Genomic DNA, 20,417 nt, shown 5'->3' on the forward strand with positions numbered 1-20,417 from the left:
AAGTTCCAGGGCAAAGTTTTGAAGGCTGCTCACTCAGGAAAAAGGGAGATTTGTAAGACCATTTCCTCCTCTCCCCACAGTCAGGAAAGATTAGATAGAATTCCTGGGGGTTTCCTCCAAGTATGAAGGGCACTAAGGATTTCTGGTCAGTACATTTTAAGTAATCTGACCAGCCTCGACCCACCACAGTAGAGTTCCCTTGTTTTCTAGTGAAATGTTTACTAGTGGAATGGCCTTATCTTATGAGGGACAATAACTTTAGGTCTCTGCCTTAGTAACCCTGAACTGAAACTGAACCAGAACTTACATCACATATACCAGCTGTGAGGCTCACTAAAAGGAGACCACCGCATGGTTCAGGCAGAAAAGAGTTTATTGGGGAGGGGGGGGAGACACTACTGGCTTTCACAAGATGGAGGCATGCAAGGGATACACCAGATGGACAGTGCAAGGGATGCAAGGGAAGGAAAAAGATGCAAGGACAGAAAGGGGAGGAACGAGGGTAGGAAAAATAGGAGAAGGGAAAAAGGGAAGGAAGGAAGGGGGGGAGGAAACTAATCTGATGGAGATTGACTGTGTATGGAGAGCATAGGGAGGAGGTGTGGTCTATCACCATCAGAGCCTGGGGCACCTCCTACTGCCCCCAGGTGCACCAGTTAGCTTGGTTTTGAATACTGGGTGGGGACTTCTGGGGAAGGGAACTTTAGTTCTCCTGGGGAGAACTAAAGAGAAGGGACCATTTTTCCAGGTGAAGACCTAACACCAGCCTCACTGGTAATGACAACATTCTGGAAGGCTGGCTTCTTACTCAACAGTGCATGAGCATATTGAGGACATACTGGAAATAATGCGGGTTTTGGAGCTCCACTTCAGGGGTCATGACTCTTGGATGGCATCTCCCGATGCCACTCTGCAGCTTTGGTAAGACTTTCCAGATGCTCTTGATGGAGGTAGTGTTTGGTCCACAATTTGAAAATCACTTGCCTTAGTGAGACAGGCTGAATTTGTTTCTTTTCCAAAGACAGACTTGTAGATGGTGACATTAAACAGCCAGAATACCTGAAGGGTTCCTCTTAAGAGGTGTCTGGTGAAGAGGTCATCTAGACTCATCCTCTGATCCTGGTGTCAGGAGAGTACTCTGTCCAACTTTGCAAGTGAAGCAAAACCTGGGCCCAGCTCTTGATGGACATGAGAATAAGCTTCTGTTGTAGGGGTCTGCAGCACAGTCTCCTTCCTCCTCACTGATGTCGGGCTAAGGAAGCCAAATAGACCCACACGGATAATATGTTGTTTGGGTATGGGTGAATGTACACAGCTAAAGCAAATTCTGTCTGGGGAAATTCGGAAGAGTGAATTCCAGTTTGATACACAGCATCAATAATTGACTGTATATCAGTGTAGGGCATCTGGATGGGAAATCCTGTGACCTGGATCAAGGACAGAACAACAGCCACTTTATAATCTTGAGGTATTCTGGAACATCTACATCACAGAAGCCTCAAAGAAATGGCAGTCTTAAAATAATTGCTTTTTACCCATTACCTGATGAATGTAACCCCTCTGTACATCACCCTGACAAAAAATTTTAGTGTACTGGTGCAAAGTAATGTTTAATTCTCTGTATCTCAAACATATTCTATTACTGATATTTGAAAATAAACATGGCTTAAAGAACAAAAAAAAAGGTAAAGCATTGCAACAGCAATATTCACTAGACAACATATTGGAAATGTTCTCTACCTCTTGGGGGGGTAGAGGGGGGGAAGTGAGAGAAAAACAAGGAAGGGGGTGACAATGTTCGACAAGAAATGTATTCAGTAACTTACTATGAAACTGCAACCCCTCAGTACATCATCTTGACAATAATAATTAAATTTAAAAAGAAAAAAATTAATTTCTTTTGAGGATGTTGGTAATGTTCTGGATACATTGTTCTATGTTCGCATACACATATGAGCCCTATGAGTTATGTTCTTTTTTGTGTGTGGGGGGGGGGTCATGGGGCTTGAACTCAACCTGGGCTCTGTACCTGTGTTCTTCAGCTCAAGGCTACCACCCTACCCTTGAGCCAAACTCCACTTCCCATTTTTCTAGAGGTTAATTGGTGATAAGAGTCTCAGGTCCTTTTGTACCCAGGCTGGCTTTGAATCTTGATCCTCAGATCTCAGCCTCTTGAGTAGCTAGGATTACAGGCGTGAGCCACCTCACCTGGCTTGAGTTAAGTTCTTAATGATCCAGTTTATATTTATTTTACAACTAGTATATGATTGGTTTAAGGGACAGTGGAATATTAATGCGGGAAATGATTTGGTAATACACAGACAACAATCATAAATCTTTTGCAAGCTTTAGGTTGTTTACATTAAGGGGGATTTTCTGATTTCAAAATTTTCCACATTGGGTAGTAGTGTTTTGTTCTTTCTCTAGTTTACTTAAAACCACTTTATTTTTTTAAATTTTATTTTATTGTCACGCTGATGTACAGTGAGGTTACAGTTACATTCATAAGGTAGTGAATCTATTACTTCTAGAACATTGTTACCACATAGAGAGGTTGCAGTTATATTCATAAGGTAGTGAATATATTACTTCTAGAACATTGTTATCCCTTCCTGTGTTTAAGAATACTTTATAAGTATCTGTTTCCTGATCTCACTATCCCATAATCTCTGTGACTACAGATTGTCTTGTCTTGTTTTCTGTCTTAACTCCAGTACCTAGCACAATGCCTGGAACACAGAATGAAAACAATAGCATGCAGTAGGTGGTGGGTTGCAGTATTAACTCACCTAATCCATACCCCAATCCACAAAACCCATCCCTATTTTTATCATTGTCATTTGGTGAAATAGAAGGTATACAAAGGTTGATTAACTTATCCCAGGTCAAAGCTAGTGAGTGGTGAAAGCAAGATTTGAACCCAGAATTCAATCTAGGTTTAGTATTGTTATATTATTAGTCAGATTATTTTGCATAGGAACTCCAAATTCAAAGCCCTGACTTCTATTTAGGTTTTTCTTATCAGGTTACCCCAAGAGTCTGTTAAAAACCTCCCCAAAAAACAAAACAAAAAACCCCCCCAACTTTCTCTTTATTCATGAATGGTGTCTTCAGATTCTTTCACGGTAGCAGAAGCACTCAACTCCCAACAGATCCCTGTATTTCCTCTTCTCAGAATGCTCCTCTAGGATCAGGCTACTGGAGGTTAGAGAGGCAACTCACTTTTGTAAAGCTGAGCTAAACTGCACTGACACAGTTATTAAGGGAACAAGAGGTAAAATGATGCTTGGTACTAAGGGTATGGTAGAAGAAAAAAAGGAAGATCCTAACAAAATACCAACTGTCTACCATATTTGTTTATAGCCTTTCTGAATTGGAGATGCTTTTTATTATCCAAGATGTCACTGGGCTGCTGACTACAGAGGGGAGATAAGAGAGTGGTGTCAAATGAACAAATGTGGGGAATCCAGAGCAGAGAAAAGGACTTCAGAGATGTTTTAGATAGCTATTAGTTACCAATTTACAACACTACACAAACTAATGTTATTAATGTCTCAACGATGGAGTTGGAGGCATGACTCAGATTGTAGAGTGTCAGTCAGTGAGCAAAAGTAAATGTTAGATGCTGAGCTTGAGTCCTGGTCTCAAATTAAAGAAAAAAAGTATCATAAAATACAAACCCAATAAAACTGCAGCAATCTTTCAAATTCACTCTCTTTTTCAGATGCAACAAAGCTTCCAGTGTCAAGTTCCAACTTCGGAAGGATTTGTCGCAAAATAGAAATGCATTGTCGATTCCAACGAGTTGGATATTTAGGACGCCATTCCATCATTTTACATTTTAGAGTTCTTTCAATCCTAAGAATGCAAAAATGTTTTGTGACAAATTGCAACTCATTTAGTAAATGTGATGTTTTGTCCCTCAAGTTTAACACTACTTCTTAGACTTAGGTGGAAATCACACCTGACAGTTAGGGTTGTCTGCCACCAGTCACATTAATCAAGCCAGGGAAATACAGGCTCCTTGGTTGGCTCGAGAAGACAGGAAGCTTCCCTGAGTCTCTAAAGTACATCCCTTTTCTGCCTACCTGTGTGTAAGCAGATGCCAGCTGGTCACATTTATTTATTTGGCTGTACTAGGATTTAAACTCAGAGTTAGACTGGTCATCTACACCTTGACCTATATTCCCAGGCCTTTTTTTCTCCTTACTTTTCAAGTAAGATTCGACTTTTATGGCCAGGCTGGTCTGGAACATGATTCTCCCGTTTATGCTTTCCATATCATTGAGATGATAGACATGTGCCTCTCACTCATATTTTATTGGTTGAGATAAGGCTCTCATAACTGTTTTTGTCTCCACTGGCTTAAAATTAGAATACTCCTAAACTCTACCTCTTGTGTGATTAGGAGAAAAATAGAAGAAATACAGTCAGAGAGGTAATAAGGTAGCTAAGTCATATATGCCTTGAAGCATTCTGCATGACTTTAAGCTTTCATTCCCTCCCCTGGCCCCATCTCTGTCTGTCTGCCTGTTTCTCTGTCTGCCTCTCATGCATGTCGTGTGTGTGTGTGTGTGTGTGTGTGTGTGTGTGTGTGTGTGTGCATACGTGTACTAGTACCAGGATTTAAATTCAGGGCTTTGCACTTTGGTTTTTTTTGTTGTTGTTGTTTTGATTAGTGCTTGATCAGTTGAGCCCCATCTCCAGCCTGGCATTTTTGCTGGTTAGTTGGAGGTAGATTCTAGCAGACATTTCTGCCTATACTGGCTTTGTACTGCTATCCTCCAGGTCTCCACTTCCTGTGCAATTAGGATTATTTTTGTGAGCCATGAGCACCCAGCATGGAACGGTATTTTTAAATAGCTCTAGAAGCAATTCTGATGAAAACCAGAAGTTGGAAACCATTTTCTTATTGCGTTTCTTTCCTGTTTTGTGAAGACATGGAAAACAAGGAGTGGAACCATGGGATGGAGTGGGATTGTGGGGGAGGGGACATGCCAGCGGTGCGATGGTCAGATCCAGAAGATTCTGACTCTTTTGGAGTAGGAGGGAGACCTGCTGAAAGTCTGTGACAATTTGAGCTTGAGCTAACGGCACTGGGTGTATGTATTTGGGGACACAGGACACCCCTATAAATGACAATATCGCTGGAAATTTCTACCATCAGTATCTGGAGACACAGGACACCCCCAGAAATGACAATATTGCTGGCAATTTCTACCATCAATCTGAGAGGTTTTTTTTTTTCCATGCCTCTCTTGGCACATCCTTTCAGGAAACTTTAGATACATTGTCTTTATTACAAAGCTCAACAGGCATCTATCTTGAGAATTTTCCAATCATGACCTACCCCAGAGTTAACTTTAGACTGCCCTTTCAAGGGTTGCCCTGGATGGTAGAGGGGGGTTAGAGACTGAAAGGTGACTGAACAAGAGATTCACAGAAGAATAAATTACCTGCTCCTTAGATCTTCTACCATGTTTTTGTTAGTATCAGAGTAAATTATTTCTTCAGGCTAAAATGAATACAATCAAAAGTTAGGAAAGATTCTAGAGACACAATTTTTATATCACAGTCAATCTTGAGTTCTGGGGGTGATCTAGACCATTTTCTCATGGCACAGATACAAGCCCTTAGATAAAATTAGCTCACAGTTTGTGTGATCTGTTCTGCCCTTTCCCTCTCTGTCTCCCTCCTGCTACATTTGAACTCAAAGCCTCTTGCTTGTCAGGCAGGAGAACTAACAGTTGAGCCATACTGGGGCCCTTTTCTGTTTGTTTGTGGTTTTTTCCCACCCCAAATAACAGAATCTAGTGGTTTTGTGTTTTTATTTTGTTTTGTTTTTGTTTTGCCAGTCTTAGGCTTGAGCTCAGTGCCTGAGCACTGTCCTGGGACTTTTCTCAAGGCTAGATCTCTACCACTTGAGCCTCAGCACCACTTCTGGCTTTTTTTCCTCCTATGTATGTGGTACCAAGGAATCCAACCCAGGTCTTTGTGCATGCTAGGCAAGCACTCAACCATTAGGCCAAACTCTTGGCTGTTGTTGTTTGTTTTTTGTTTTGTTTTTGCCAGGACCAGCCTACATTTTATTCAGATTTTGCCCTTACCTATTGAGATGGGGTCTTCCTATCTTTTTGCTCAGGTTAGACTTGAACTATGATTTTCTTATCCCTACCTTCCTAGTAACATAGACGACAGGTGTGAACCACCATACCTGGCCCTTTGTGATCTGCATTTCAACAAGTGCCCAAGGGTGATGCTGATGCTTGTTTGGGATGGCAAATCCACTAGACTAAGGGAACACCATTAGGTCCAGAGTGTTTCTGCAGAATATGGCAGAACATGGCAGAAGACAAGAGAAGGAGGAACTTCCAGACAGAATGGGTAGATTGAGTTTCCTGATAGGTTTCATTAAGTACTGTCTACCCTCTACCCCCGCAAGGGACTATCTAGCAACCTCAGGCCCGAAAAATGAGGCCTGGGCATGTTGACTTTGCTAAATTAACATAAACTTACTGTTTATAGAAGGTTTGTTGTGCTTTTCTGGTCAAAAAAATGAAATTCCCAAGAGCTCATGTCCCTTGGGGGAAAAAAAATTTTTTTTCCAGTCCCAGGGCTTGAACTCAGGGCCTGAGGCACTGTCCTTGGGCTTTCCTCAAGGGTCGAGCTTTACCCTAGGAGCCACAGCACCACCACTGCTGGCTTTTTCTATGTATGTGGTACTGAGGAATTGAACCCAGGTCTCCGTGCATGCTAGGCAAGCACTCTACCAGTAGGCCAGACTCCCAGCCTGCCCTTAAAATTTTATTAACTGCAGCTTAGATGGCCCCATGCTTAGAATGCACAGTGAGACTTCCATTCTCAATTGTGTGGAACACTGTTCACTTTAGATAGTGGTTTATTATGGGATGAATGTGTCAAGGCAAGCGATCTAGGGCCATTACCCACAGGAAAAAAATCAAGAGATAAAGGCACACACAACTATACATTTTCTATTTATAAATGCAACTTGGCAGAGGGTTAGTTTGTACCCTCAGTCAGAGAGGCTTAAAAATAAAATCCAACTTTGGCCAGGTACCTGTGGCTCACTCCTGTAATCCTTGCTACTCAAGAGAAGGCCCGAGGAAAGATGTTCAAAACCAGCCTAGACAGTAAAGTTTGTGAGACTCTGACTTCCAATTAACCACCAAAAAGCTGGAACTGGAGTTGTGGCTCAAGTGGCGGAGTACTGTCCTTAAGCTTTTTAAAAAAAGCTCAGGGCAGGATATAGGCTTTAAGTTTAGGTCCCAGCATTGGCACATGTGTGCATGTACGTGCACACACGCGCGCACACACATGCACACAATCCAAATCTGATTATGGTAGCCCTTCCTGATGTTAGTGTGAGACTGACCTTCCCAGGACACTGTTCATCTTTGCTCACTCCCTGGATGTGGCCAACCTGGCCTGTCAGCAACTTGAAAGACATCTTGACACTGCAGACCCTCCTATTCCCTGTTTCCAGTGTCTGCTACGGCCACTCTCTTCCCTTTCACTCTCTTCCTTTTTGTCAATCAGTAGCTACTTTTCCTAGAAGCCCCTGCCTCTCCCTCCCCCAGGTCTTCCTGCTGTCTATTCCTAAAGCTCGCTCCTTTCTTCAGTAATAGCACTTTCATTGCAATCACTCATTTTCTATTTCTTCCTTTGGAATCTAAGTTCCAAAAACCCAGATATGACTATGACTATCCTCTTCCTCCTCCTCCTCTCTCTTCCTCCTCCTCCTCTTCCTCCTCCTCCTCCTCTTTCCTCCTCCTCCTTCCTTCTCTTCCTCCTCCTCCTTCTCCTCCTCCTCCTTCTTCTTCTTCCTCCTCCTCTTCTTCCTTCTCCTCCTCCTCCTTCTTCCTGACTCATGGGGCTTGAACTCTGGGCCTGGGGGCTGTCCCTGAGCTCTTCAGCTCAAGGCTACCACGCTACCTCTGGGGCCACAGACTCACTTCCCGTTTTGTAGTAATTGGAGAAAGAGTCTCAAGGTCTTTTGTGCCTGGGCTGGCTTTGAACCTTGATCCTCAGATCTCAGCCTCCTGAGTAGCTAGGATTACTGACGTGAGCCACCATGCCCGGCTATGACTTTCTTCTTGTGGCTACACCTAAAACAACACTGGCTTCCAGCATAAATCAATAAGTATCACTGGAATGAACAAGAGTAAGTGTTCACTGAACAAAAAACTTCATCTGTAAATTGATTGCTCTCTCCTGAGGAGGCAGCAGTTTCAGCCACGGATGTGGGATGAGAAAGCAAAGTAAAAGCTAAGGGCTGTAAATGTGGTTTGCTCAGGAGAGATGAGCATGCTTCCCTTTGTTTAAACTTGCTCTTCATTGACAATGTTAGGAGCATGCACAAGCCCCACTTCCCGTTTTCTGTCCCTGAGCTCTTCAGCTCAAGGCTACCTACATACCCTTGAGCCAAGCCCCACTTCCCCTTTTCTAGAGGTTAATTGGAGATAAGAGTCTCAGGTCCTTTTGTGCCTGGGCTGGCTTTGAACCTTGATCCTCAGATCTCACCTTCCTGAGTAGCTAGGATTACAGGTGTGAACCACCGTGCTGGCCTCTTTGTTAATATTTATACTTGATTATTATCATGAATGTGGGACAAGGTCAGAGTTAATCATTGTTAGTATTATATGCTATGCTTTATGATGAAAAATTTTTATGTTTACATTAGTTATAGGGGAAGAGAATTTCATTGTTAACTTTCCACATATTTATAATATATTCCAATCAATCTCACTCTATTACTTTCCTTCTTCATCGCTCCTCTTTTCATCCTCCTACTTAGCCTAATTCCTCCTCTTCCTGCTAATAATCCTCCACTAACAGAGTCTATTTCTTCTTCCTGACCCTCTATTCCACTATTTGTCAACAAATTCCATTGAAGTTCTTTATGTGTTGTAAAAAAAAAATTATTTTGTGTCAGTAGTAGGGCTTGAGCTCAGGGCCTTGTGCTCTTGTGGTTTTTTTCACTCAAGGCTGGCACTTTACCATTTAAGCCACATCTACGTGCATTTTTTGCTTTTTGCTGGTTGGCCAGATAAAAGTATATCATGGATTTGTCTGCTCAGGCATGCTTTAAAACTGGCAATACTCATATCTCAGCCTCCTGAGTAGCTAGCATTACAGGTATGAGCCACTGGTCCAGATTTTTGCTCAGGCCGAATTCAAGCTCCAAGACTGGCAAAACAAAAAACAAAAACAAAAAACAAATATATTCACTAATTTATTTATGTAACTGTAATCCCTGCTCAGCACCTTTTCAGTAAAAAAAGAACACTTAAAAAACCTAGTTTTTAGGGCTGGGAGTTTGGCCTAGTGGTAGAGTGCTTGCTTAGCATGCATGAAGACCCAGGTTCGATTCCTCGGTACCACATACATAGAAAAAAGCCAGAAATGGTGCTGAGGCTCAAGTGGTAGAGCTCTAGCCTTGAGAAAGTCTAAGGACAGTGCTCAGGCCCTGAGCTCAAGCCCAGGACTAGCAAAAAACAAAAAAACAAAAAAACCCTAGTTTTTAATGAACATTGCTAAATAATTCAATAAATTATCAACTACAAACTATAACAAAGCTGTTATAAGCAATAAATACTAGGTGTAATGGCAGCTCTCCTACAGATACACACTTGAAAAATCAGCATTTTACCTGTATGCTCTGTGCTTTTGTCCCTTGGTAGTTTTTTGGAAGCAACTGTTTCCAGAAAATTTCTTTTGAATAGTCAAAATGTACAGCCATTGGTGTGTTATTTTGTTGAATATTAAACCAGACCTATTAAAACATTAATATAAAGTCAGTGTAGGTCCATGGCAACATCTCTGGTAAGGATGGAACAAAAGTATAGTCCAATGAAATGGCAGAAACAGAATGTGAGGCAAGAGATGGAGAGATTACAGAGTTTTGTGATCTTAGGTCTGCCTTATTGGTTCTCAACCTTAGAAGTTCTATGGACTCTCCTGGAAGAACTGCAAGAATCAGAATGCTTAATCCTTGTATGCCTGGGATGTGTTGAACACTAATGTTCTCAGGTGACTCTAATGTGTAGCCTGGGGGACTTGAGGAGGTGACTCAACCTAAGATTGTCTTTCATATACTTACATTCTTATCATTGAACAAACAATCAACACTCTGTAAGGGACAAAATGGATCAAACTGCTTATGACATTGCCCAGTTGATGGATTCCAAAGCAAATACTCATCAGTTTCTTGAGTTAATACATAAGCCACATGACCCTGTATAACAACAAAGATTTAAGGTCATTTTTGGTATGTTTAACTTTGTTTTCTAGGAACCACAATGTAATAATTATGACTTTTTTAAGGCTTATTTAAGACTTACTTTTTTTATGAAAAGGAAAGCAGAAACAAAAATACAACTCAAAGGTCTGGAAGTCTCCTGGCCCAAGTTAACATGGATTCAAGCTAAGTTAACTTATGAGCCTGTACCACCTTGTATGGTTTTGTAAGGTGTGCGCTATGATGGCAATCTTATTATTCTAACAAAATAAGGCTGTTATGAAAATTTCCTGACACATAGTACTAAAGTGTTCTGAGGTAGAGGAATTTTGTCTAATTTACACTGAGGTGCTGTATGAACTCGTACTACTTTGGATTTAATATACATTAAGACTAGGAGTGGAAACCGACTTAAGGTTCTGACAGAACCATTAAAGAACTGAAAAAGCTACTCAACTAAATAAATTCAAGAACCAGATTTGGAATTAGAGCAAACTATATAGTAAAGTATATAGGCAACCACTGGAAGACTAAAAAGTAATCATGCTGCTATTACCTTGCTCAACACCGACCTTTCTTCTGTAGTGCAAAACTTTCTTAACACAGAAAATAATGAGAGTATTAAGCATTTGTGGGGTATATTTAACAGAGACTATCACACTAAGTTTCTCACTTAAGATTGATCTCAATTATGTGAGGATGGACTGGTTACCTACTTTTCAGATCAGAGGTTAAAGGCCTTGTCAATGATAACAGACAGAATGATTCCATTCTGTGAGTACATAACTGGGGCTTAGAGGAGCAAACACAGCTGATGAGATCATAGGGCCAGAAAGTGGCACCGCTGAGTTTTAAGTCCATTAGACCGGGCCTCAAACATTACTTTGTAGCTTTGGCATTTTTAGCTTGGAAGCTCTTGCTCATTATCACTGTTTGTCTTCTGTCCAGTAAAGAGGAAACTTCATGTCAACTACACAGTTGAGTTTTGTGGAGCTGTATGTCTCTCTCTAGTGGAATCATTGCAGATTATCATTACAATATTTGCTGAAATATCTACTACACCCTAGTGACACTTCCAAATACAGCAAATATTTATAGGGGGTTATATCTGGAGTTAACTACAGGCATTAAAAAAATTAACTCACTTTACACAGGAATAAGAATGTAAAAATATAAATATAAAATGCCTATGGAGTATAGTGGTAATAACAAAAACCATACAGAGTTAACTGTTGATACTTAGCAATGTATTTCTGACAGGGCCACAAACATAACAGAAAGGACATTATTTCTTGGAGGTATGAATTCAGAAGTACATTAAGTTTCCATGTAGGTAAACATGCATTTCTGACTTAGTCTTACAAGATTAAAGCCCAATAAAATGGGAAATGAGAAGTACTGGTTAAATATCTTAATCTAGAATATAAGAAACACAAAATGATGGGTGGTGAGGATGTTAAAAGGTGGTAGCCACCTCAATTACACTGTAATTAACACAGCTACTAGCTACCAGCACTGTGCTGTAACCCCTTCTCCTATGATATATTACTCTTGTGCAGAAAACATGATATATCCTATATGTGCTAGGTAATCTGATAATCTTGGTAATCCACAATAGTACCAATGCTTTCAGTGCTGTTTTATGAAGAATAAAACCAAAACTTTTCCCGTATATTGCATAACTTTTGATGAATCAACATTATTCTGTTGACTATTAATAGTCTGCCCATGAACTTTCCCTAATGAGCTTTATGGGAAAAAAATAGTAATTTGGGGCCTAAGACGTTTACATTTCAATACTTACTTCTAAAACCGAGGTTCCCAGGAGGACCAATGCTTCCTTTCCAAAATATAGAAAGAAATTACAGAGAAGTATAGCATGTTCTTCCCTATTTCCAATTGCCAAACTGATGCAACACTAAGGCAAAACCAAAGATGAAGAGTATTTTAAAAGGTGAGAGGAGACTGAGTAATGCAAGCATCCAGTGGACTTAGTATCCTTATATTCTTATTGATTCCAAACACGCTTGGTTTTTATCAGGTGTTTAAGATGACAGCAAAGCAGAAAGCTCTGGCTTTGCTAGGGCACAAGACATCTTTATTATGGGACACTTTATAAAAGATAAAGTAGACAACTGTATCCAGTGGGAAAGCAGGGGCATATGGGCTGGTATTTTGAGAATGTTTTCTGACATGGAAACATAATGTTTTGGAAAAGTGACACTTTGGACGGTGGAGCTACCTTTTGTCCTCAACACAGTACTCAACTCAAGAGAGGGGGAGATCTGAATTAGAGTCTTATCAGAAAGAATGATTGAAGCCCCAACTGAATAAATTAACTAGATGATCTGGGTATAAATAATCAAATACCAGGTGCCTAGTAAGTCTGTATAACAAGAGAGAAGGGTGCAGATGGGCAATCTTGTGACCTATCACCTCGCTCTAGTTTATAAGTATATATGGTGTGACCCCTAGACTTTTTTTAAATTTTTGTCACAGAATTTATTTATTTTTTTCATATATTTTTATTGTAATTAATAGAAGGGTTACATTATATTTGTCAGATAGAAGGTACATTACTTCACAAATATTGATACCCTTTCTCATGTCCTGTTTCCAATTTCCCTCCCTGATAGACTTGTTTTCATTAAACAGCAATAACAAAACGTTGTTAGATTTCTGGCTTCTTTTGAATAGATTCTCAGTGCCGACAGAGTAGTATTGGTATTGTCTCAAGTGGTAGGCTTTAAGTTCAAAACTCAGTATGGAAAAAAAAAGCACCAGGTATGGTGGTTCACTCATACCTGTAATCCTAGCTACTTGGGAGGCAGAAGTTGATAGGACCTTGGTTCCAGGAGAGAAGAGGCTAAAGTTAGTGAGACATCCTCCTCCATATGGTAAACCAGGTGTGGCAGTGTACATCTGCAATCCCAGCTATGCAGGAAGTACAGGCAGGAGGACTATAGTCCTATGTCAGAAGGAGGGGATATAGGATTCTATTCGAAAAATGACAGAAATCAGAACAGGCCAGAAGTGGGGCTTCAAGTAGTAGAGTATCTGAATAACAAGCTTGAGTCTCAGAGTTGAAACTCCAATACCACCAAAGACCTGGTAAATAAATATACCTAAATGTTCAAAGGGCAACAATTCATTGTTGCTGAGTAGCAACTATCTGTACTATTCACATGAAATATGTACTCTCCAGTTCATTATAGACCCAGAAGAGGCCAGGAAGCTGGGATAGATAAGGAAGTGAGAAAGCTACTGGCATCAACTATTTGCCAATCAGTACAGAGCACTTAGTGTTTTCATAAATGAAATGACCATATCAGTATGCACTGGGTGGATGTGACTGTCAGATGGAAGTGACAGAAGTTGTAGAGAGGCTTGGAGAGAATATCTAATCAGGAGAGTAAAAGCAGAACATGAAGCCAAGAAAGTTCCCCTGACTGGATCTAGAAGAGGAAGGAAAGGATCATTATATATATGTATATATATTATAATTATAATTATATACTATATATTATAATTATATATCCAGTTAAATTTGAATTTTAGACAACAAATAAGTTTTTAGTGTAAGCATGTCCCAAGTACTATATGATCTGTGTTTTATTTGGCAACCAGCCTTTCACTTCAGCTGAGGGAGAATAGGGCACACCTTTGGGAAGAGAGGGTATTTGCCCAAGGTATCAGAATCTGGCCAGCTCCACAGTGAAAAGCCATACTGATTTCTGGAGAATACTATAATATTATGCTCCTGACATTCCCATCAGAGTATTCATGATTTACTTTTTGGAATACTGAAAATAATTTTTGGTTTTAATAAATTATTTCCACAAATTACCAAAACAACTAAAATAATATATAAAGTTGTCAAATATTTTTACATTTCATACAATAAAGTACTACATAAATTCACATGTAAGTGCTTCACAAGAAAAAATAATATACATTTGAACTATAAAATGTAATTTATTACCTCTGAGGTCATCCATATATCCAAACCATCATTTTCATCTGATATATCAGGCATAAATGGAATCAGAGATACAAACCTTGCAACAAGATCCTAGAATAATCATTAAGTACAGTGTTTTACAAGCATTTTCTCATTTAGTATGTACTTCTATAAGCTATACAGTAGCAGCTGTTATCCTACTTTTACAGAAAGAACAGAGTTAAGATTTGGCTGGAGTCACTCAGCTAATACACTACATGTGGTCTCTAGGGATTGAGCTCAAATGGCCTGACTCCAGAGAGTTCATGTTAACTATTATACCGTATTATAATAAATTATGAAAACTTAAAATATTCTAACAAAATATATCAACATCAGATATATACTTTATAATTGGTTAAAAATTAGATAAGCTGTGGCAGAAGAGTAAAAGTTTGATTTGTTCTTAGGTTTAAAATCTTTCAGAATTCTTTTTCTTATAAGCTGTACAAAGGGAAATAGAGATTCAGCCTCAAATAACAGAAATTATAGTATGAACATTTTCCTCCTCAAGTGCTGTAGGCAAAACTCAAATATAAGACAGGAGGATAAACAGATAGTAAATTAACACAGAAACCATTAGCATTTTAATTGATGCATAATAGCCACTGTTATACACTGTTATAGACTTGTGAATATATGCTATAGTGTATATACATACATTAGCATATATAATGCATATTACAATTTTTAACAGGTAGCAAAGAAGCTGAGATTTTTTATGTTGTTTCTTCTTTTTTTAATTAAAGAATTTATTAACATTGATTTTTACATCATATTTCAAATGACGTGTTTAACAAACAAGTATTCAAGAAAGGAATCTCTATATTGAATCACTGGCACTCAGATTTTAGAACATAATTAAAATTAGGCTGAGGGTTTGTATGTCATAGAGGAGCTGGGATATTTTCAGGATAAAGGTAATCACTGAAATGAATCTGAGAGTCTCTTGGGACACTGGGTGTTAGTGTACATAGGCACGAAGAAACACCAATGATGGGGAATCAGAGCATACTACAAGGTAATCTAAATTAAGACTTTTGCTTTTAGTTTGAAGAATCCAGCTAAGGGAACTTTATAGTTTACAATAATATGTTCTGAGGATAGCCAATTGACTAGATTGATCCCAAATAAACAAAAATAGCTGTGATTCCTTACAGATACCTTTTAACTATGATGAAATTAATAAAAATAATTGGAACTTACAAGTGTTGCATTAGAATCATGAAGAAATATATCCAGAAGTTGTTGAGGTGGATTTAGTGCCTTGATATATCTTGTTACTAAGACCTGTATCCCTTCATCATTGAAAACAGTAGTTAGGATTCTTCGGTTGGGAAATGCTGTCTTACAGTTCTTTTTAAAAATCTCTGCTCTATGCAAAACATCCATCTGATCTGAAAACTAAAATCAAATTTAGAGTATTTTGACATTTTTCTATGTTGTTCCCATAGGGAAATGTCAAGACAATGTTTCTTTTTGCCAGCTTTGAAACTGTTACTTAGTCTCAAAATAGTTTATACTTCTTTGATGATTTGTTTTAAAATGATTTAGTATAAAACCTACCTTATTTAGTTTTGGATTATAGGTGACATATATCTGAGGTTCAATGGTAGCAAAAATATTTAAGAAGGTACATTCTTTTAAATTCTGTCCATTGCAGTCTTCCTTAGGAGGTATGTAAGTCTTACTCCAAGTATACCCAAGCAAAACTGGTGGAATGTTCACTTGAAATGTTCCAGTAATCTGAAAGAATGTGTCAATATAGTAGATTATACATGATGAAAAAGCAACATCAGTCAAATATACTATAGCCCAGCTGAGTCTTTCCATAGGAAGGCACAGGTTCACATATGTACCTGGGTTCCCACTAACATGTACTTGCCATAAGTGATCAGTTTCTTAGGATGATCAATAGGCAATCTTGACACCTTCCCATTCCCTCTGTGGCCCTAGGAAACTACTCTTACTGTTCTGGACCTAAGGCCTCAACAGCATTAGTACATTGTATTCAAATGTTATCTTTTTTTCATATAGACTGTAAACTCATGGGTAGAAGATTCTTCAAATCTTCCTTACCTGGAATTAACTCAGAGATTCAAGTACCTTGCCTAAGCTCCCTCAGTAAACAAAGTAGAAGGGCCTAAAATAAAATCAAGCTGGTTTAAAAAATATTTTGCTAGTCATATAGGCATATCCTTGCCACATAATCTAATGGCAGAGTATGCTGAGGATCTCACAGAGACAAGATCTAGTCATCCTGTGACTGCTATTGAGAAACAGTGTGGACAAGCTGAGATTTGTGGGACTCATGATTACAAGGCAACACAAATAATATGATGGTTCCATGAATCTGGTCTTATAAAGATCTTATATACAACCAAGGGTGTTGCTTTAAGACTTACAGCTAGCTGTCCTATCCTCTCTCAGTAAATACTACAAAGGTACAATAAGTAAATTTATGTCTTCCCTTGTTCTAGAGACAGTCAAAGGCTTCCAACACTTCAATTTGCTAATCACAGAATCTGAATCCAAGACAATAGGAAGTCCATTAGTCAAATCCTATGAAGACTAGCAAAGAACCATTGCCTATTACCTCAGATTGTTGTAGAAGAGCCGAGAAAGGGAATGTGATGGAACCAAGCCAATTCTTTTTCATGTAGGAGTGATTGCTGCAGCTCTCCAGGCAGTGATCCTATTAAAATAAGTTTGTTTGTTTGTTTTTTGCCAGTTCTGGGCTTGAGCTCAGGGCCTGAGCACTGTCCTTGGACTTTTTCAAGGCTAGAGCTCTTAACACTTGAGCCTCAGCACCATTTCCGGCTTTTTTCTATGTATGTGGTACCAAGGAATTGAACCCGGGTCTTCGTGCATGCTAAGCAAGCACTTTAACCACTAGGCCAAACTCCCAGCCCAATAAGTTATTTTTGAAACTAAGTTTTCTAGTAGTTAATATGTGATCCGTGTTGTTTCATGAACTCACAGGTAAGTATTTAAAAGAAAACTTTCTCGGGCTGGGAGTTTGGCCTAGTGGTAGAGTGGTTAGCATGCACAAAGACCTGGGTTTGATTCCTCAGTACCTCATACATGGAAACAAACCAGAAGTGCTGCTGTGGCTCAAGTAGTAGGTAGAGGTCTAGCCTTGAGAAAGCCCAAGGACAATGCTCATGCCCTGAGCCCAAGCCCAGGACTGGCCAAAAAAAAAAAAAAAGAATCATTCTCTTCCACATCCCCTCACCACTGGTACTAGGTATCAAAACTAGGGCCTCTCAAATGCTGGGGAAATCCTCTTTCTGTTTTGGGCTTATATAAATGTATATTTTTGTGAATTACAATGCGATGTTTTGATTCGTGTATACACAAAGTAACAATTACATGTTTATAAATTTGTAGTCTATACAAATCATAGTGAGAGAGTAGATGGAATGGGAGGCAGAAAGAAGGGAGAGATATGACAACTGGGCCGGAGAAAAGTTTTGAATGTAATGGGTACATTCATTACCTCCACTGTGACAATACTTTCATGGGCGTCTACATATGTTAAAGCCTGTCAAATTGCAGCTTTGGAAAAGTACCAAGTACATTGTTACTAACGAAAGAAAATTTGTCAAATTACTTTAAATATGTACTGATTATTGCTAACTAATTCTCGCTTAATGGTAGTTTTAAGTTATAGGAAATATATGCATTGGCAGCAGGAATACGATACAAAAAGGAATAGCATTTACTGTTACTTACCAGCTCTCCTATTGGCAGTATCCTGTGCTGCACACCACATTTAACAGCATATATTTCATCAGCCAAGGGTCAGAAGTGGGAGAAATTTGGGGAATTTGGGGAATGTCTCTAAAGTAGCTAGGATAGCAGATAGCACGGAAGAAACACTGGTGCCCGTCTTTTTTTTTTTTTTTTAAAGTAAGGTTAAGGGCTGAAAGTGTGGCCTAGTGGTAGAGTGCTTGCCTAGCATGCATAAAGACCCGGGTTGGATTCCTAGGTACCACATACATAGAAAAGCTGTGGCTCAAGTGGCTGATGGAGCACTAGCCTTGAGAAAGCCCAAGGACAGTGCTCAGGTCTTGAGATCAGTCCCCAGGATTGAAGAAAAAAGGCTCATAGCTGGGATTACAGGTAGGCGTCACCACACCTGACTTCAATATTCAAAACTTCAAATCTAAGAAGAATATATAATAAAGTTATAGGACAACAGTAAAAGTACAGGTAATTAAATATGAAGAATTCAGTCTAAGATGATTTTAAAGCAAAGCTCAGAGTCTTAGAATGTTTCTTTAAGATGGCAAGAGATCAATCAACTAGGCATTCAACATATGTGACCAAAGGACAGAAATTACAGTGCTGAGAATACTGGAAAGAGAAAAATAAAAATGCAAGCAGAAATAAATTAATTAGAAAACAGAATGAAGAGTAAAACCAATTTAATAGCTCTTTAAAAAACAGGAAAATCAGCCGGGCTCTGCTGGCTCACACCTAAATTCTAGCTACTCAGGATCCGAGGATCACGGTTTGAAGCCAGCTAGACAGGAAAGTCCATGGGACTCTTATCTCCACAAAATACTCAGAAAAAGCCAGAAGTGTCACTGTGGCTCAAATGATAGAAGGTCAGGGAAATCACCAAAAAACTCTGAGATGTCCTAAATTACAGTGGCTGGAGGATGGAAGAATTGGTGAAGATTCAACAGTTAATCCAAAGGCTGAACAGAAACAAAAGGCTGTTTGTTATTGAACATATGTTAAAACCCTCATTCTGATCAATCTGGGTGGCCATTTACATCCTGTTTACAACTCCAACCAATCCAGGAGCAACTATTTCTTCTCCTTAGGCATTGTTCCCTAAAGATTGCCCTTTTGTGTAATTCTTCCTTTTAATCTATAGCTAATGTAGGCTCAGTATAAACAATTTAATTCAAATTTTCATAAAAGAAATGCTTTTGGTTTACAAGTACAGTAGATAGATTTCTAACTGCTGATTAGCCTTGCTGCTGGCAGCTTGCGGAACTTGTTCTTTCTGACTAGTATTTGCGATGGCTCAATAATAAGTCCTTTCATTTCAGAATTCCTTGGTCTAGAGACTCAGTTTAATGCTTCCAAATTAAATCAGAAAAAAAAAAAACAAACTAGAAGCTACACTTGGGTAAAGTCAGAAATTATAGGAAGTTAACTAAGAGCAGGTCAAAAGTGTCAAAAATTTTCAGCTAATAATTTAAAATAAAAATCTTAATAGTTTCTCTTCCCCCCCCCTTCTGCCTTCCATCCATCTGTGCTTTTTTCTGTTCTTTTTAGAAGTTTTGAAGCTGTCACCCTAGTGTTGCATTCATTCAGCTTCTTTTTGTGACTAGGAGAAGTTTTAGTTCTCCGAGTTTGAAGATTTCCCAGGTCTGCTCTACCAGCTCCAAATGGAGCTCAGTCCATTTAACGCTATCCCAGCGTTAAATATAGCCTTTTTGTCTCCAGGCACAGTGGCTCACACTGTAATCTTAGTCACTCAGGAGGCTGAGTTTTGAGGATTGGGGTTCAAAGCCAGCCCAGGAAGGGAAGTCTGTGAAACTCTTCTCTCCAATTAACTACAACACACACACACACACACACACACACACACACACACACACACGAAGCCAGATGCCTAGCTCTGGCTCAAGTATAGAGTGCTAGCCTTTAAGAACAAAAGTTCAAGGACAGTGCTCAGGCTTTGAGTTCAAATCTCAGGACTCACATGTGCGTGCATGTGCACACATACACACACACACACACACACACACACACACACACACACACACACACACAGAGAAAATCCAAACCCAAACAAACAGCAGCAAGAAAAAGGTGGGGGGAGATTTGTGGGAAGTAAGAAGTAGTGATCCATCACTTATCATAGAAATAGCAGCATTAGATAATCATCCCTCCCTATCGAGGTTCACTTAGTGCTCCTTGACAGATTCATTTACCTCAGCCTTTATCAAAAGTTAATTTTTTTTTCTGTTCTAGGTATTGAACCTAAGGCCTTATGCTTGCTGGGCAAGCACTCTACCACTTGCATTTTCTTTAACCTGATGCCTTAATCCTTTCAGGACCACTTCTGTGGGGAATTGCCTGGGTGGAGTTACTTTAACTCTCCCTTCTACCAAGTTTTTTTGTTTTTTTTTTTGT

General features: G+C 39.3%; 1 protein-coding gene across 3 annotated transcripts in view; it reads right to left on the minus strand.

Annotated features, from left to right (window-relative positions):
• Window positions 1-355: 355 nt before the first annotated feature.
• The window catches only part of Cc2d2b (coiled-coil and C2 domain containing 2B), an 81,599-nt gene continuing 61,537 nt past the window's right edge, over window positions 356-20,417 (minus strand). For all 3 annotated transcript variants that reach the window (XM_090346170.1, XM_090346169.1, XM_090346171.1), the window contains 10 exons: window positions 16,855-16,953; window positions 15,825-16,004; window positions 15,465-15,662; window positions 14,241-14,330; window positions 12,063-12,176; window positions 10,121-10,255; window positions 9,671-9,793; window positions 5,457-5,515; window positions 3,681-3,858; window positions 356-1,427 (listed from right to left, as the gene is read on the minus strand). In XM_090346170.1, the coding sequence (XP_090202296.1) occupies window positions 1,239-1,427; window positions 3,681-3,858; window positions 5,457-5,515; window positions 9,671-9,793; window positions 10,121-10,255; window positions 12,063-12,176; window positions 14,241-14,330; window positions 15,465-15,662; window positions 15,825-16,004; window positions 16,855-16,953 (1,365 nt within the window). In that variant the 3' untranslated portion in view covers window positions 356-1,238. The remainder of the gene's footprint in view (window positions 1,428-3,680; window positions 3,859-5,456; window positions 5,516-9,670; window positions 9,794-10,120; window positions 10,256-12,062; window positions 12,177-14,240; window positions 14,331-15,464; window positions 15,663-15,824; window positions 16,005-16,854; window positions 16,954-20,417) is intronic.

This window comes from Megascapheus bottae, chromosome 15 (assembly GCF_031878675.1).
Source record: "Megascapheus bottae isolate mThoBot1 chromosome 15, mThoBot2.hap1, whole genome shotgun sequence".
NCBI lineage: Eukaryota > Metazoa > Chordata > Mammalia > Rodentia > Geomyidae > Megascapheus > Megascapheus bottae.